The 20,371-nt window shown below is 35.1% G+C and overlaps 1 protein-coding gene across 4 annotated transcripts in view; it reads left to right on the top strand.

The window, feature by feature from the left end:
• Positions 1 to 20,371, top strand: part of LOC101740556 (NAD(+) hydrolase sarm1) — an 82,588-nt gene that overhangs the window by 35,708 nt on the left and 26,509 nt on the right. The window contains exons 1-2 of one of the 4 annotated variants that reach the window (XM_012694038.4): positions 12,469 to 13,031; positions 17,548 to 17,604. The exons of 1 other annotated variant lie outside the window; for it this stretch is intronic. In XM_012694038.4, the coding sequence (XP_012549492.1) occupies positions 12,954 to 13,031; positions 17,548 to 17,604 (135 nt within the window). In that variant the 5' untranslated portion in view covers positions 12,469 to 12,953. Of the gene's footprint in view, positions 1 to 12,468; positions 13,032 to 17,547; positions 17,605 to 20,371 lie in introns of those variants that run through there. 2 more of the 4 variants (XM_004930384.5, XM_004930385.5) reach the window with 2 other exon arrangements.

The raw sequence follows: 20,371 nt of genomic DNA on the forward strand, positions 1-20,371 counted from the left end.
CAATTTAAAGATCGCCCAGTAATGGGGACCGAATTTGACTAGTAATAAATAAAAACGAACAAAAGTATGTTATTTGTTAAAAGCCATATTGTTTTAAGATTTGATTATAATGTATCTAATATTATTTATTAAAAAAACGCTACAAGCATACTTGCTTAATTTTATTTTGAATCTTAGTAAAATCGAGCCACGTACTATTAATGATTATCTCATACAAGACTTATCACGATCAAATTGGAACCCTGGGCTTTGCAAAAGGATTTTGTGGTTACGCAAAGTAATCCGAATGACCTAATTTACCTTAAAAATATAAAACTACTAGTGAAATCCGATCACTCGCTTCTGTAACTATCGCTATTTGGATGAAAGATCAATTCCTTGAAACTGCTTGCGTGCCAATTTCGTATTTTAATAGTACCGTATTATCACTATCACTACATAGTATAAAGCAAAGTCGCTTTCTCTGTCCCTATATCCCTATGTATGCTTTAATCTTTAAAACTACGCAACGGCTTTTGATGCGGTTTTTTTTAATAGATAGAGTGATTGAAGAGGAAAGTTTATATGTATAATAACATCCATTAAATAGTGGAGAAATCAACAATAAATTACAGTTTCCGAAGCGAAGCGAGGGCGGGTCGCTAGTAACCTATATACCATTTTAATGTCTGATTGTGAAGTTTAAACAAAATCCGCCCGCTAGTTTTTACGCGACAGAGTAACAAACAAACATTCATCCATTTTCACAAACTTTCACATTTATAATATTAGTAGGATAGGATTGTAATTGTATTGTAATTGTATTTGTAAGTAATCCATTTAAAATTTTTTATTTATTGCTTAGATGGGTGGACGAGCTCACAGCCCACCTGGTGTTAAGTGGTTACTGGAGCCCATAGACATCCACAACGTAGATGCGCCACCCACCTTGAGATACAAGTTCTAAGGTCTCAAGTATAGTTACAACGGCTGCCCCACCCTTCAAACCGAAACGCATTACTGCTTCACGGCAGAAATAGGCAGGGTGGTGGCACCCACCCGCGCGGACTCACAAGAGGTCCTACCACCAGTGATTACGCAAATTATAATTTTGCGGGTTTCATTTTTATTACACGATGTTATTCCTTCACCGTGGAAGTCAATCGTCAACATTTGTTGAGTTCGTATTTCATTAGAAAAATTGGTACCCGCCTGCGGGATTAGAACACCGGTCCATCGCTTCAACACGAATGCACCGGACGTCTTATCCGTTAGGCCACGACGACTGTCCTACTAAATGTTACCTTTGCCGCTAAGAGAACTTGAGGTGTATTTTCATAGTCAGCAACATCGACGAGAAAGCAACTCTGATCTTCAAGTGTCTTTTTAAATTCCGTGCATGACTTTCCGTAAATTAATCGGGCAACTACTGTAAGGTCACTTTAGACTTGACACGACTTCAAAAGTTTGAATAAAAATATCTTGAGATATCTTAAAACTAATTGTCCACTTAATAAACAATAACTGTATTCCTTCTCATAGTACTGTGGTAGAAGCATTGGCAGTAAGTGAATGTAGCTAAAAAATCTTTCTTCGATTTTTTTTATAGTGACATTCGGTTCTGGGTCAATTATTTTTTGTAATTAGTGATAAGTAAACGGTAACTGAACGACCTCACGAACTAACCGGTGTTAAGGGGTTACTGGATCCCATAGACATCACATAATGAGAATACCGCCACCACCGCTTGAGATTGGAGGTCGAATATAGGTAGAAATAGGTGGAACTATGGTAACCACCGGTGCGGATTCACAACGACCCCTATCACTAGTTAGTGCTAGTTGACGCCCGTAACATGCGGGTATTAAACTTAAAAAACGCGCTGTACATTCTCCTGTGAAGTTTTTAATCACCTTCCAGAATATCTACGGCAAGAGATGAAGTGGTGTTATTCTAGGCGACTAGAAGACACAAGCACAGATAACTTAATATTAAATAAATAAAAACTTTATTTGAAGTAAAACTTCTTTAGGCGCTTTGAGAGTAAAATTTAACTCGCGGCAGATTCGTTACTTCTAGAGAGAAAAGATACAAATAGTAAGTGTATTATCTATGGATACAACTTAGGAAGAGCGAGAGTGAGAAAATAGGCAGAGCGTCTCGCGAACCATTCGACCGTGGAGAGAGGGAGAAAGCGAACTAGATCGTTCCTTCATACACATTCTGCTTACGGGCCTCGGCCACTAGATGGCTTATTATTATTTTCTCATTGCTCCTGTAGATGCCAGTAACATATTAACTATCATATATTTTATTTTCAATGAGGGATGTAAAAATATATATTAATTTTTCTATATATAATTTAAAATATATATAAATGGTGAAGAGGTCATTTCTCTTATACAAGACAAATTTGATTTAAGGATGAAAAATGAAGAAAACCACAATACTACACACAGCAAAAGAAGTTTCACTTCTTTCACGTGTACGATGTTGCACGCGAACCATTTTTTATATTTCGTGTATCTACCTAAGTGATTTTCAATTTAGTCTCATAAACTTAACACTTTTTGCTATTTATATTTTTTAACAAACTTCAAAAGGAGGCTTTCAATTCGGCTCGTACATTTTTAATGCAGAGCAATAACTATTAAATCAGAAAAAAAATGTTGCTATTCCAGGAATCAAAAACCGGCTATCTTGATAACAGAAAACAAGGCACTTTATCAAAAATCGGTATCCTATGATTCTTATCGATACGCGGAAAAGTTTTACAACATTCCGCAGAATGTTCATATTTGCCGGCGATGTTCTTGAATTTTTATCAATTTTTAGGGATCCGTGGAATAAATCGTATCGGTTATTTCTTAAGTATTTTTCTATTGAATTATATTTTAAACGTTGTTTGTTAGCTGACATTTTTTTTGTATTAAAATATTTTCCTCCTTTGAAAAAGGACATTGGATTTAACGATTCATTATAAGAATCGATAAGGTTTATTTAATACAAGCGTTTCTTATCATTGTAATAGTACCTACATTGAGAATTTTTTAATTTCTCGGAAGACCAGGAAAGTAAAGTTGTAATTCAGTTAGGAAGGAAGTTTGAAACAGTGACAAATATTTTGCTTATACTATCTTAAAATAGCTAGAACGGTTATGAAAAATAAAAAAATGCTTGAATCATTTCTGAACATGGATATACTTATATCTGTTTCTTTTTCCTTTTTATTATTGTCTTCTACGGCTTTGAATGGTTACGTAATAGTTGGAACCTACCACTTTGTAAGGTTCTTAAGTCAACATGCCTTCGTTGTTCTCTCTACTTACCTCTAATTTTCTTCTTCGATTTTCGCGAATCTGTCGGCTTATCGCGCTTTTATTTCGAACTAGAGGTCCCGCAGTAGTCGAAATTCGACTATAATTAATTGGAATTGTAAGTTTGTACACTATTATAATTGTATTTTCTACTCCTATAATCACAAATTTCGCCAAGGCTACACTATAAAAAAATATTAATAAAGACAAACAATATTTAATCTATTCTCAATTTGACCACAGACGTCTAGAACAAAAGTTTGACAATAAATAGTATGCATGCGTGTGTGCGTCAAATACATGGTATGTAGTGTGTGTAATGTTTTCTTTATTGATTTAATGTATCTTTTATGCATTATTTTAAAAAAATATTAGCATTGTGCATTTCTTCTCTATGTTCTCTATAAGTGTAGAAAATTTCATACTCCTCCGTCCGCGCAATTTTCGTAAAAAGGGATACAAAGTTTTTGCTTCACGTATTAATATATAGATAATTAACAGTTTGCGTACATAGTTAGATGATTAAGGTGTTGTTCAACGAAATTTCAATAGGTAATGTGCTAGCCATAATCTTGTTCTCAATAAAAATATTTCTTGATATTTACTTTTTTTTTACTTAGATGGGTGGACGAGCCCACAGCCCACCTAGTGTAAAGTGGTTACTGGAGCCCATAGACATCTACAACGTAAATGCACCACCAGTCTAGAGATATAAGTTCTAAGGTTTCGGTATAGTTACAGCGGCAGCCCCGCTCTTCAATGCGAAATGCATTTCTGCCTTACGGCAGAAATAGGCCGGGTGGTGGGTGGTACCTACCCGTGCGGACTCACAAGGGGTCCTACCACCAGTGATTACGCAAATTATAATTTTGCAGGTTTGTTTTTTATTACACGACGTTATTCCTTCACCGTGTAAGTCGATCTTGAACATTTTTTTGCACTTAAGATATTTTGAAAAGAAACCACATCTTCCACAATGCTCGGAACGACGGAAATAATGTTAAACAATAACAATAATTATCGCTAAATAAAAGCGTAACACTAGTTTGCAGTTTACACTCTTCTGATATTTTAAAATTAACACTTAAGACTTTAGTCGATTGCGTTCGTAATGTCGCGTCTCGTTTATTCGGTCAGTCGTCCATGACCACGAAACGTCCGCGTCCATGAGACTGTAAAAAAATTGTAACGTCGAAAACAATACAATCACAATAAAAAAAACGGGAGATTAAATCGTAAATGTAGTTTTAATTGTATATGTACTGTTTTGAACTGGTGGTAGGACCTCTCGTGAGTCCGCGCGGGTAGGTACCACCACCCTGCCTATTTCTGCCGTGCAGCAGTAATGCGTTTCGGTTTGAAGGGTGGGGAAGCCGCTGTAACTATACTTGAGTCCTTAGAACTTATATCTCAAGGTGGGTGGCGCATTTACGTCGTAGATGTCTATGGGCTCCAGTAACCACTTAACACCAGGTAGGCTGTGAGCTCGTCGACTCATATAAGCAATAAAAATAATAATTTGATCACGTTTTTTTCCCCTTACGTAATAGTAGCCTAAGGGGCTATTCCAACTACGCGTGGACCAGTAGGTGAGCTCACAAGCATAACGTGTTAGAATAGCTAACACTGGCCGTAGCCAGAGCAGTGCTGAATCTACCACCGGATCGGAATAGCCAGCCATTGAGAAAATCCGGAGGGTAACTTAGTGGGCTATTGGTCATGTTCAAACTTTGCAACACTTTTGACTTTGACAACGCCGTTACCATTATATTACGAGTAGTCTCAATAAATACGTGTTTTTTAACATATTTTCCGAGTCGGAACGAACACTAGTGATTTTTTTTATTGCCCTTTTAGGCAGACGAGCATACGGCCCACTTGATGGTGAGTGGTTACCGTCGCCAATAGACTTCAGCAATGCCAGGGGCAGAGCCAAGTCGCTGCCTACCGTTGAGTACTCTCCACAAGCCTCGTTTGAAGAAGGACAATTGATTTTACCAGTTAATAATAAAATGTCAGTTTACACTGCTTTTAAGTAATTTCTTTAAGAATGTGTTGTGTTCTCTTCGAATATTCCATAAACACGTGATTCCTCTATTCCGCACTGCAATGACGAAATCTTTACAAATCAGACAGTGTAACCTGATACTGGAAGCGTTCAATGAATAGGTCACAATAAAACCATAATGCACTCGTTTAGCCCAGAGCACGTGGGACGGCACTAAACTTAAACAAATAACTTTATGTCGACTCTATTGGGATGTCCTGTCCGACACTCGACTCTGGCAAGTCAAACACGCAGTTGATTAAAGCGTTCCGTGTCTGTCCGGAGTCATATTTTTGTATGAACACAGCGGCAAGCGTGTCCACTGCTGGAAAACGTCTTGCGTCAAGGATAATTTAGGCTTTAAGCGAAACGCCTACAAATGTACAGAAGACGCGGTTACAAATGTCGTAACGTCAGAACAAACCAGAGGAACATACCTGATTATGGTATGATTGACTATGAATCAGATGATAAAGTTTTTCGAACTTCCTCGAATGAATCTCTACTGCTATTTTCCCATTACGCACTAGAATTAGATCTAGTTATTCCAATGACTTCGACCGCATTTTCCTGGTGGTATGGCATATTGGAAGCCCGCACTGCCAAACTTCATTTGTATGCCGCGAAGTAGTTTCATGCATCCTGACTGTGACCTCATGTGTCAAGGTGGATGACGGCATTCTTTAGTCTCGAATAACTATTTACCAGATCGGTAGGTAATCAGATCGTTTACGCATCTAAGCAATTAAAAAACATTGACGTATTTAACGTGGCCCGTCGACTGAACAATTAATATATTAAGGAAATAAAATCGCGTTTCTCTCAAAGAGTTCTCGAGTCGTTTACGAAACCTATGCCGATAGCCTTAAGAGGCTATATCAGCATTACCCTAGCGTATAGGTGAGCTCACGGGGCTCAAACTGGAGGTGTTGCTAACACTGGCCCTAGCAAGAGCAGTGCTTCCCTAAATCTACCACCGGATCGGAAACGCAACCCACTGAGAAAATCCGGCGAGAAACACAGGCTTTACCAGGGACGTCTTAAGCTAGGACGGGGCCCTTGGGCACACAATAGAATTGAGGCCTTTTGGAAAGTAAAAAAAGCGAATTATAATAACATTTTTTTACTGAGTATGACCATTTATTATAGGTAATCCAATACAGTATGATATAATATGTCATTAATGATATTAGAATGCTGCTAGATTTTTGGTTACGATTTCGATAACGGTTTCTTTCGGGATTTCTGTAGAGCAAAATCTTCTATTATAGGCATAGTATATGCTTTGTAAATACCTTCTGATTACTGATTTGTAAAAAAAGTGTAATGTGCCCGACAAAAATGTTTTGAAAATAAACGTGTGAGAGAAATTGTCGGTCTTTCGGGACCCCTGAGAATGGGGGCCCTGGGCACGGGCCCCGTGTGCCCTTATGGTAAAGACGGTATTGGGCTTTACTATAATAAAGATAGTTATAAACAAGTAAATCAAAAACACAGTAAACACGACTTCTATGCTTGAAACAACTATTGTACAATACTCACAAATCACATACACATTGTTTGTAATTATATGTAATATATTTTAACAACAGGCGCATCTGTAGAGGCAAGTTCCGTGTAACCCAAGTCTTTATTTAGATAAGCAACGTCTATATTTACTAACAGACGAGTTAATAGTTATGCGCTGAGAATGTGTTCTATGCAAATTATAAACACGAATTGAATTTTGATTTTGTTTTTAAAACGTTCTGTTCGGAATATAAGTCCGTATTATAATTATATTGCACTGTATAAGTTTATCTGGTACTGATAGGAGTATGTACCTAGTAATGCTAATAAATCTTAGTAAGATCGGTTTCTCCAAACACAAGCATTTACGTACCTAAATGGAGATTCCAAACCCAGTAACTATTTATAAGTTCAAAGGAAAATAATTGGAAATTTGAAAATTTTAGGTACAAGATTTACTGAACCAAGATGATTTTATAGCAGAATTCATTTATAGATTCGTTCCTCTGAATAGTTAAAATTACAACTAGATTAACTAACGCTTTCATTACCTTTAAATTTTTTTCAGCGAGTTTATTTTCTTTTACTTAACATCTATGTAGTTGTGTTAATGGTCACAAGGATTGACCAGTGTAATTAGGATACATCATCTAATGTTCGCCCTATGGCTGAAATTCGAAGTAGTTACTGCCACCTTAAGATTAAATTCATTTTATGTACACATTGCGATCTCTTATAGCAATAATATTTTGAAGAAAAATATATTATCTATTATTGATAACGCTAAAACGTGTCAATCTTAACAAAACAAAAAGATCGATAGACAAACAGACGATAAAAGTACTTAACTTTTTGCCTATTTATAGATCGGCATTTAGCCTAGTAACTATTTTTTTATCAGTCAATTTAACCAGTTATCAATGAAACGCAAGTTGTACGATAATGAAGTGCGTCAGTCAAATTGTTTCTCAATGGGTATTACCATTGAATCGGCCAGTCATTTCTTAACTTTCCGTCCAAACTCCGGTTATACATCCGTTATCTATTTGCGAAATTGTTAATCTTGCTTAAAGAGGAAATTGAAGAAATTTAATAAATATTGAAGTCAACAAAATGGACGACGACATTCACTTTGTGTTGTCATTTGCCAAACAACGCCAGTAAAATAGGTATACAATTTATTTAATTCATTGCGGCATCACATTCGAGCAATGATGCACACAAATAGGTAACTCATGGCTCCAAACTTTTTCTGATAATTTTGATAACATGTGCACCTCTTTAATTGCAAGGAGGTATTAATAAAGTAGGTATCTATAATTTCACTATATACGGCTATTGCATTTTAGTTTTACCAATGAGCCTGAATGTATAGAACTATAATTAATAAATATAACTTTGATAATTATGAACTTTGATATTTAAAGATAGTCCGTATTTACACAGATATGCATGGTTTAATAGCTCCGTACATATTTGGAAATTTTAATTATAGTCCTATGCGTCCTGACAAGTTCAATTTAATTTGACATTTATTGAATAGCTGTTACGCTCCTCGTTCACCTTGCTCTTAAAACACAGGTCACAGATCAAGTGTTTTTTTATTAAAAGCGTTTGTGGGAACACGGCTTTTGGCACACCATGTGGATGTTTGGTTCAATACCCAATTGTTCTGTGTTTTACAAAATGTACATGCAAATAAGCCATTTAATACAGTTTTATCTAAAATGTTTTCAAGGTCGTGTATTCTGTGTAGTAATTATTATTTAATTTTATTCATAGTTTGTTTACATAGTCCACGCGGCGACAAAATAATCTATAAATGATAATAAATACCGAAGCAAAAAAACATATATTTTTTTAAATCTGTTCGAATTTTATTACATCATATTATTTAATATGTTTTGAACTTAATATGTTTTAATGATTTCATTTTTTTGTTTTAATTAATTTGTTAGAATTTTAATGTTTCAATAATTTAAATACTTTTGATACATACCTGAAAATCAAACTACCTTTTTAACTTAATGTCTCAGTTATTGCAGTTACTTAATGCCTCCATTATTGCAGTAGTGTCGAGCATCCGATTAAAAAAAACGTTATGACGCATTCCACTCCAATTTAATATCTATCTTCCTGAAAATCAGTTGAGTTGTTCCGGAGATTTCCGCGAAAGGACGGACATAAATAACTTAAAAAGATGTGTGGTGTCGTGGGACACCGGATAGGAACGAAGTTCCTTATTATAAAAATGTTAATTTTAAGTTCTATTCGAGATATAAAGAAAATAAAACTGAAGGTTTCACAACAACCCACGGCCATTCGGTAACATGCGAACTTATTGTGGTACACTTCATTCACGGTTGTTTGTATAAGAGTTAGTGTATTGCGCAAACGAACGCTCTGAGATCGTGGTCAATGAATGATAAAAAAATATGTTATTTTTTGTACGTTATTACAAAGTTAAGTCGTACACTATGTGCATTACTAATAAAAATCTTACGTTACGGACGTTTTTCCCAGTTAGTTTCCTAGGAGTAGGAGTTTCCCCTCCGCATCGTCCCATAAGAAACATCGTTCCAAAAATCTTTATGTTCTATTATTTTTCTTTACTTACCGATTTTATACTTTTAATACTTTTCTTCTATGTACCTATGTACAATTGCATTCGTTTTGTGCTGACAATGGGTAACCAGAAACCGCTTAACATCATGCGAACTATGCCAAAGATAATTAATAGCTTGACGTTATGTTCGAACATTAACAAGAATCAATATAAGTTCAAATTGAATTATCAAAAAGGTTTTTCACGACGCCAAGATGCATCGTCGAATAACCGAGCTCATTTAATAATAATTAGTGTAAGTCAGCATTTCCCGTGACGACACCGAACACCATCTATCTGTGTTTACATTTAGAGCACGTGCCCGATTGATAGGCGTCTTACTTTGTATAGTTTTCAATATTATTTCCTAAAGTTTCAAATATTACTTGAATTCCAAACCCATTTAAATTAGGTAGGTACGAACGGTTCCTGATAACTTTTACCCTTCAAAACACTTTTTATCGTATTTAAACAGAAATGTAAAACCATTAATTGCTTCTAATGTCACTTAATCGTGTTTTCCTAGAATAATCGACAATTTAATGCGAACTAAACGAGGTCTAAATTTATTCAATGTTTTTGTTGCACACATTAACGGATGGTACTAGTAGGTCAGTAATATGTATGTTAGGAGCGAATGTTATTGTCTAAAATAATGCTTTTGTAATTTGTTTCTAAAGTAAAACTATATAGCATTTACGAATACTGAGTTCCCCGTCGGGGGTAGCTGTAATAGCCTCTTATGCTACCAGCTAATAGGTAGGGGAAAAAAATGACGTTGCAAAATGATTTGCGGTCGGACATTAAGTCAATGGTCTATGTCCACTGAAACTGCCTTAAAAGAATCATGTTTAATAATTGCACACAACACTGTAAGTACTTTATTTCGTATGGATCATTGACCTTAAATCGCAGTCAGCACAGATGAAATTCAATACGACCCGCGACTTTACGAAAGGAATTTAATACTCGTAGTAGATGTATCGAAAAAATCCTCAATTTTTTTAAAGGAGTCATTGGTCGTTTAGAAAAACATATTTTGTATATTATGATCAGAATACGGAGCCATCGGTATTATATTACTGAAGATCCTGTTACAAATATCAAACTTGTAATATCGAAGTGAGTGACGTGGAGTTTGAGACACAAAATCGCAACGCACGCCGCTAAAATTCAAGTCAACAACTTTCTTATTTGTTTACCGATTTAAGATTTTATTTTTTAAGAGAGATCATTTCATTGTTCCAATTTTAGTTGCATAATAAGGGGTACAAAGTGCAACATCGGAAAAGAAACTGTGCCATATAAATGATTCGTGCTGATATGCATGAAACGCGCCGATTGTTTTTTTTTGCTTAGTGACAGAATTCAGCTAAGTACAATTTGATTTAGTCGATTGCTAATGTGCAGTGTAAACACACATCGGTACCGTTGTATTTCGTATCGAATTTATATGCGAAATGAAGTTAAAGAGAACCGTGGCATGTTGCATAAAAGGGAATTCGTTTTGCATTCGTTACAGCACGAAAATAATCTCCAAGGTGAGTGAGTTAGGCTTTCGTAGTATTCATGTTTATGCTCCTATTTCAGAACAAAAAGTTTTTAGTCTAAACTTCATTAGAACACGGCATAGACATTTAAATGATGGATATTCAAGAAATGAATTGATTCTCTCGAAATATATAATGTTTACGCTACAAAACTTTGAACCAAACTCACGCGAACACCAAGACCATACGTGGTCGCGTAAATATTTTAACACATGTACCTACTAAATCTCGATCCTCAACGTATGCATTTGGATCATAATTTCCTGGGTTAACACTAACGACACCTAATTAAATACTACAATCGTATGTTTGAAGATACACGTGCGTCACTCAATGTAAACTTATCGAACTTAATGAAAGAGCTCAACACATAGGCACCTAATCGTCACCGAATTGATAATATGTTGATAACGACGTAAGACATTCATAACGTATTAATACATTGGACAGGAAGGAAATAAACAAGCGTAACTGTACTGATTCAAAGAAAAATCATCAAACTTTTGTTTAAGTGATAGAAGCAATGAGAAATGGGTTTAAAATGTATCATGACTTCTGGGTGAAGTGGCGCCAGCCCTCGGCCCGTGTCTCGACGACTGTCGTGATGTGTCACTGCTTTCTATTTCGAAGCAGGCGCCACTGAAGACTGACTGTGATGTCCAGTAGCCTCCACGGGAATCATTACTAAAATAAACAGCCCAAACGTTATTCCTTTTTTTATCCCTCTGCGTTTCGTTCCTTCATTTCTATTTATAATATTTTTACTCTTATTAATTTTGTAAATCAAGTAATCAACCGATGGCTTTCAAATACTAACATCAAATTAGTGTACGATGGTCCGGTTAAACGACTTAAACAGTAAGTACTTCGAGCCCTCATGCATGTAATTTTAGGCGAGTATACTCCCCTTTGTTTTTATTGTCGGCGACTATAAAAAACACGTATATACATGCATGTCACATTAAAGTGGATTTATTAGCGGTCGCGGTATATTTTGTTAGAGGTTAGTGTAAGGTGCTTTGTCTCATTTTCAATAAAATCCGTTTCCAATTTTTATCAGTTTTGTAGCTTACTATGTTTTAATCGTGTTGCAATGGAAATAGTTTTTTCAACTAATTTTATACTTGGAACTTTTAAGATATTGACGTGTCTAAACCGAACATTCATTCGAAGTGTAAATTATTTATAAATTACAATACTTCATTTCCGGCTGTTACATATTATCATGGGTTATCTTAATATGTATAAACCAGCAACAAAATATACAAAATACGAATGCTACAACACAACCGCCATATACGTAATGTCTACCATACTTAAACACATCATCCTATACAAACTCACTATCGCTGTACTTATGCTTATGTAATAGTACGTATGTGTGCGTGAGGCTTATATGTGCTGTCGCTTTCCACGAATCTACCGAATATAAAGAGCGAGAGAGACAGCTACGGTCCGCGGGGGGAGGTCTGAATTGATAAAAGCAACTGGTGAACACGACGAAAATTCAGTTGAAAAGAAACAGTGCGTAGCGTTGTGTGCAACGCGACCGTAAACACTCGATCCGAGATTAAGATGTGACTGCGAAATCGTATGAGTGACACGCCTAATACATTTAATTTATTTAGTGTGAACGATTCAGTATTATTACCGAGAGGAGCGTGAGACGCACTGTCGCGCCGACTACGGTGACGTGGACGCGTGCGTCCAAGGATTAAAAGTTTATTGCGACGAAACTCAAGTTGCAGAAAAACTTTCGCGCCGATCTGGATTTACGTGTAGAACGACTACAATCATAAAGTGTAATATCATACTATCAAATCAATCTCACGGTAGAGCACGTGATTACCGGAAAATTCTAGAAAATATAAAATATATACTTCGTTTGCGCTGTGAATCAAAAGTTTTGAGAGTTTTTTAAAGGGGATAAACCTCTTGTTCAAATTATGGTTGTGACGAAAATCGATAACATGGCCTCGTACTCCACATACACGGGAAAACCAAAAATTTTCTTCCCAAAGAAGGTAAGGATTAAACATAACAAAAATGTGTGCACAGATGAAAATTCAATCTTTGCCACTACAACAATAACAAAAGAACACAACTGCGCTGACAACGAGAAGGCTATTTAATAATTTTTTAAACATTTTTAAGTATTTGTGTTGTGTTTTCCTTTATTTTTGGTGCCATTTGTAATTAAAATTAGGCACACGCTTGTAGTGTTCTTATCTTTCGATACAATTTTGTGACTTAAGTATAGGTAAACATGTACATACGTACATACCTACGTGTGAACTTAAGTAAGCGAAACACAAGTCATAAGAATAAAGCCAAATTTTTCGTTAAATAACAGCCGCGAACTAACATAAGTGGTTAACAAAAAAATTTATAATTTATTATCAATATAAATATAATAATTATTTATTATTATCCTTTCATTTATCAGGTTTCATTTTAGTTTCAGGAAAATACTTTTTTCTGTCATGGCGAAATGTTATTACTTATATACCGAAACAAACTACGAAATTATAACATAATTTTAGAAATTGTTTCTTAAAAATTATCTATCAGATAGGTACTTGCAAAATTTGAGATGCTCTACAACGGCGACCTACTTTGGAAACATTCACGGGTCGGCCTTGTAAAGATTCTTAGAAGTTTTAGCGCACTTGTTGGCTCCCGTCAAACATTGATGACACTCGACGCAGAACCTTCATTCATTTTCAATTCATTGTATTCTTGAAATTCTTTCATAAAAAAAAAACCCAAATATGAAGCAATTCCGCAAAATGTTTTCGAATTACGATACAATTCTGGTATATTCCTACGGTCATATTCTCACAAGGCATCCGCATAATACTGGTTATTCACAAGGCCCTCGTTGCAATATTGTGTGACCTACAAAAGTATCGGCTATCTCGTTGCGTGAAACTCATAATATGTAGTAGTTTTCTTGACGAGAATATCCTAAAGGGTACATAACATTACATCTACTGTAACAAATTAACATCAAACATACGAATATTATTTTTTTTTTAATTCTTTGTAGCTATATATTTTATATTTTGATTCGATTTTGTCGTTGCTACGGACGTAAACCGGTGAGACTCATAAATAAAGCCTAGTGGCTCATTAACTTATACAGTTGCCTTTTACGATTCCAATTAAAATCGATTGCTATATAGGTCACGGATGATGATAATGTTTCTAAGTGAAGAGGACTAAAACGGTAATTGATATAAATTATAATATTATCCTTATTAAAATAACAGAGAAAAGGAAGTCCTTTGCAGTAGGTTTGTTCTTGATAACTATTTTAAAACTCACCAAGATGTGTTAGGAATTAAATTGGTACGGAACCTCCAAGTTCTGTTGTAAGTTTAAAATATAACACAAAATTCCATGTAGATTTTCATTACCTTTTAGGATAATGTCTAATTAAATGTGTGGTCGAGGGTACTGTTAATTGGTTTATCCTCTTTGGATTTGACGTAGGCAGTAAACGGTCATATGAGATATATGATGACTGTTTGTATGAGCGTGGGTTAAAATAATTAATCAATGAATCTTATAAGCTATAGAAACCGGTTGTCCAGTAAATGAATTAATATGGTAATATTTCAAACTATCGTCTGGGTGTTCCGCGGAACGATGACTCCTTGCATTCCAGGCATGCCTTAAGGAAGCGGACACATTGGCGGGAATGTTACCCGGCACTAAGGACCCAAGAATGTGGTTCGGTATGCACCAGTCTCATCATAAATTGTCACGTCAAGAATTTACGTGTATTCAAAATACTACCACATTTCGAGTTAATACTATATTAGTGTTCAGTATTAAATAAAAGTTTACAGTATCTATAAACACATCAAAAAATGGTGCGCATGCAACTTTGTGCACGAGGAAGAAGTGAAACTTCTTTTGTGGTGTGTAGTATCGAGGTTGTCTTCATTTTTCATCCTTGAATCAAATTTCTCTTGTAATAAGGGAAGGCTGTGTATAAGAGAAATGACCTGGCTCGCTTCGTCCTTTCTCTCTCCATGGTCGAATGGTTTGTGAGACGCTCTGCCTTATTTTCTCACTCTAGCTCTTCCGAAATTGTGTCTTTTCTCTCTAGCCGTAACGAATCTGTCACGAGTTAAATTTTACCCTCCACGCCCCTAAAGAAGTTGCACTTCATCAATATTATTTGTTTTCGTAAATACTGGCCTGCAATTTAATCTCGCCCGACGATTGCACTCAACTACTTTCCTCCCTAGGAAGAACGGTGGGCGCCAAAAATAGCGTTTCCGCCGAATGCCGAGCGCTCTAAGTAGGAAGTCTACATCGTCGGTCCACTTTTCCAACCGCCCACAGCTGTCTCGATGCTTATTGAGTTTACAACACACTTATGTACGACACTGTGCCTACGCGCTATCTTAAGCTGAATTAAAATTACTCACACTTAGATCTTATTGACATTATACATACATCATTGATTGATGCGTGAACACCGGAAATCGGCTAATTTCTAATGCTTACATTAATTAAGAAATCTCAAAACGAAAACTTCAAAAATTTTAATCATATTAAAACGTATGGTTTTTGCGCAAAACCGATATACTCGTTACGAGGATAAGTATGCCAAAACTTGCTGAATATAAATTGTTTACATTAGACGTTGTACGTAAACGCTGCGTACGTTTTTAGGAGCACGTAGGTACCTCCAATACTTATCGAAGATTATAATGTCGACTGCTCCTCTGCGTAGGCTGAATATATGGGCAGTCTCACCAAAAAAGGCAGCGTAACAAAAGTTTTGTTTTCCTCGAAACATCCACGTACTTAATTGTTCCTAAGAAGTAACTGTTATTTATTTTATTTTACAAAGTTCGCATCGAACATCGTGTAGGTATTATTAGTATTTGTCTTACAATATAAAAAAATATTGAATATACATCAAAACAATGATTACCCGACGGTTTTTAGAAGACGGTTCCCAAGCTACTGCTATTTCAAATTCTCTTGATGTACTAGCATCCCCACCTTTGCCTGCGGCTGCCTTTTGTTATCTATCTATCTATATACATATATCAAAATGAATTGTTGTTCGTTAGTCTCGCTACAACTCGAGAACGGCTGGACCGATTTGGGTGTTTTTTGTCTTGAATTATTCGTGAAAGTCCAGAGAAGGTCTAAAAGGTGAATAAATATGAAAATGCTCGGAATTATATAAAAACAAACAATTTTGTTTTTCCTTTGATGTGTCCCCCGTCGAACCGATTCCTTTTGTTTGTTTTAAGTTTATTTTATACAAGATTTTAGGTCTTTTATTTATCGATTGAGGCACTACGAAGTCTGCCGGGTCAGCTAGTACTTCATAATTTCTAAAAAAAAATTAGTTTTTTTTCAAGTGGACCTTCGTAAACATTTTTAAATCGTCATGATTTTACCATTGGTTCGGAGTGTAGTTTTGCCACGGTGAACAACATCTCACGTAAACTTTATATGTATAATATTAAATCCTATCATCTTTGTTGGTAAAAATATTGAACCCATCGCGATCAGTATCGTCGTCCTGTGGAAAGGCGGTAATTATGATTAAATTTTTTTTAGCTCTATACGTCTATAACATCATTGACAAACTTTACTAGTTTTAATTAATAGCTTACTTTAAAAGCAATTAATATAATCGCTCGTATTAACAAGATTCAATGATGAGAATCACATGAGTCAGTTGGTTTGTTTAAAAATTGGTCCAAAATAATTTTGTTTTATTAGAAAACGCGAAGATGGCCTCCATAAATATATCATCAACTGTAGAGTGCTAACTAATTATATACTTTTTGAAATGTAACTAATTTATTATCATTATGAAAGTATTATCGCTATTTAATACTAGAGCAAAAAAAACATTTGTACCTTTGCCCCCATTGAGTACAGTACCGAAACAAAGAAAGCCTCAATTTGAAATGTTCACTAATATATTAGCTACATAATACGTATAAATATTACCAGGTAAATGAACTATGAATCATTTATTCAGAAATACAAAATGATTCATAAGACACTACAGATGAATTATTGGTCTTAGCCTCGATTTTGACTACTGAATTGAAATCTAAAAGCCGTTTCAAATCAAAATCAACGCAAAAACAATTCCGAAAAATAATAGTTTAAAAAAACTAACAAAATACGCTTTTATAAAAAATTCAATTACAAAATAGAAAAATAAATTTGAATTAAAAATAGCGTGGGGTGTTTTTCAGGATATTATCAAAATAACCCTTCTACTCACTACCACTACTCTTTTCTATTTTTTAGTTGAATTTAAATTTTTAAAATTTCGTTTTTTAAATATTGTATTGTCATCGGTCCTTAATAAGTCTACTAAATTTCGAATTAATTCGACGGTTTGAAGGGGGTCAAAATCATGTTCAAAGATTCCGTTACATACTAACATACATACGTTTGAAGCTAATAAAAGCGTATTAAAAATATAGGGTGTAATTCTCTGAAACAACAAAATAAAAAATTTTAAGTAATTGAATATTGCTTCAGGTCCGTTCCGAAGAGTCCCTTCTTGCACAAGAAAAGATCCCGAAGAACTCTCGATGGGTACGTTTCATTACCACCTTCCTGGTGTCGGACTAATGTATGAATTGTCATAAACCAATTGTCTGTATTTTTAATGCCTTAAGCGTCACTATTAAACAATCGCTTCGTTTCTATTAAAAGTTTAACACGTTCAGATTTTTAATACATTATAATAGTTTTTTAATGATGTACCTCGTTAAGGCGTATATTGTGTCTTAATGTCTTCTAAATTATGTTGAAAAGTTTCTCTGGATTTTATCTACTATATGTTTGTAATTATGTACAGTGCTGTATACGCAGTACATGCTCTGTAACTTCTGCCAACATTTTAATCCTCACGTTCTTGACTCATTACCTTAATAACATCAATCATGTATGTACTGTAAAACTAATATAAGAGTTGTTTTTTTTTTTTGTTGTTGCAAAAAATGCTTTAGTGATACCCGAGAATCTAATTGGAAATTTTTATTGTCTTATTTCCCGTAAAATAATAAAAACACAATCGGTACAAAATGCTTACTTTACATTTAAAAAACAAACGTGGAGGTGGATACATATTCTTTTAAATATTGCTTCATTTGACAAAGAACTTCAGCGTGCGTGTCTGATAAATATTTCATACCTCAGTCAGTCAATTTGTAGTCCCGCTAAAAAAATGCACAAAAAAAGACTACAAATGACTAGCCTCACCGAACGTGTAGCTGAGCTCACGGAGCTCAGCCTGAAAAAATTTTCTAACATCTACTCTAGCAAAGTCAGTGCTTCGCTGAATCTACCACCGAATCGGAATCGTAACCCAACACGTCCTTACGGATCCATCAAATCCAATAACCTTTGCAGTAGACGCCTTCAGCTCGAACACTAGAAGCAGGCTTAGGGACCCCGGTAACCGTACTCGCCGGATCTTTTCGGCGAGTCGCGATTCCGATCCGGTATTAGATTAATTCGTGAAGCTCTTCAGTTGATAGGTCTCCTTTGGAGGCCCTCGGGAAGCTACTAGCTAATCTTACCCCTCCTGGCTGAGCCTTTGCTCCCCCACCTGTCCTGGTGAAACTGAAAAGACCTTCGGGCCACCAGTAATCCGTCAATCATTAAAAAAAAAGTGACCCACTGAGAAGATCCGGCGCGAAACACGGGTTTCGGGTTCGACGAGAACGGTGACAGATGCATGAAATACCTAAAAGCACCAAGACTGAATCGGGAAGATCCAAAATGCCTTAATTAGGAAGACGGCGACTGTTGATCTTTCGATTGTCTGCATGGTCTCTAAATAATGATTGGTAAATGATCATTAAATCATTTTTTTTAAATGTATGTACACTTCGTATCCAATAAGCTCAGGGCTTGCGACTTGTGATGTCAGATGTCTCATTCTTCAAACCGGAACGTATGACTGCAATGCTGTAGTAATAGGCAGGCTGGTAGCACGGACGGATCTAGGCCTACAATACTAGTAAATATCTATAAACAAATCAAAAATAAATAGTTTCGCACATTGCTACCACAGTTACCGCATTACTTGCAAACAAATTTAATTTGCATTTTAATTAATTAACTTCTAAATATAATCAAGATGATCGCTGATAGGTATTTATACATATATATCCCGCGTCATTTCTGCCATCTTAAAATTAATTAAATTAACAACGAAAAATCATTTCGCACATCCATAAAGACATTCACAACACAAAGTAACCATTAAAATAAAAATATGTTAATCTATTTTAATACACGTGTTATTGTCTCGTTCTGTTTATATTCACCTTGGTCTCAAAGTATCAAACTACAATGTTCGATGAAGCAATTATAGACTAAATAAAAATTATACTAAGTATAAAATTGCGCAATCATAACAAACAGACATCCGTGTTTCCTAACACGTTACCGGTTCTCTTTTAATCATCGACTAATTACCTACATATATATGTGGGATGGTATGGCGAAATTTAGTGGATATTTAGTTTAACAACAAAATCTTGTATTCTTTCAAAAAAATACTACATACACATTCGTAACATCGTTCTGTCCATTTTTATATCTGTCAGTTATATTTTCTTCTTTTAAAAATAAAACTCGTGTGCCAGTGTGAATTAACCAAAAAGTTCCGATCTTCCCACTTATATATACACAGATAGTCAACACGCCTATCGAGAAGTAAGTGAATTCGTCAACAACCATAGTTATTTCACGCGCAAACTTCAAAGACCTAGTTTACAAATACGTACGTATGTACGCTTCAAATATGTTGTGCAGTAACAAGAATATCATTGTACTTTGTGCTGTGGAAATATACTTTTAATATTTAATAATACTTTACGGTATTCGCGAGTCGATTAAAATTACTTTTACAACTTATACTTGAGTTTTATAAATTCATTTTGTTAATTATAAACAAATTAAAAATTAAACAATCACACAATATTCAAATGTCGACGAATAACAACTTAGTCGTTGGTAATCACAATAAGTGTAAATAAACCCTAAAACTTTTAAACCCCAAAACTTAAAAAAAATAATTAACTATGTTTATAAGGCTTTATAATTGTTTACCATATGCAAATAATGTAAGCGACTTGTAACTTCTTAATGTCTCGTCAATTGCATAATTCGGAAATGGTTCACGTCATACTTTTATCTAAAATTACATGGATTTCGAATACATGTTTTTTTGTGAAATTCATTACAATACGATTCTTTATCTATAGCATCATCGGCCGTCTAAACTAAAGTGACTCATTCACATTCCTTCATAGTGTTTTATCTGCAACGGAATGCGCGCTACAATCAA

The sequence above is a fragment of the Bombyx mori genome, chromosome 10 (genome assembly GCF_030269925.1).
Source record: "Bombyx mori chromosome 10, ASM3026992v2".
NCBI lineage: Eukaryota > Metazoa > Arthropoda > Insecta > Lepidoptera > Bombycidae > Bombyx > Bombyx mori.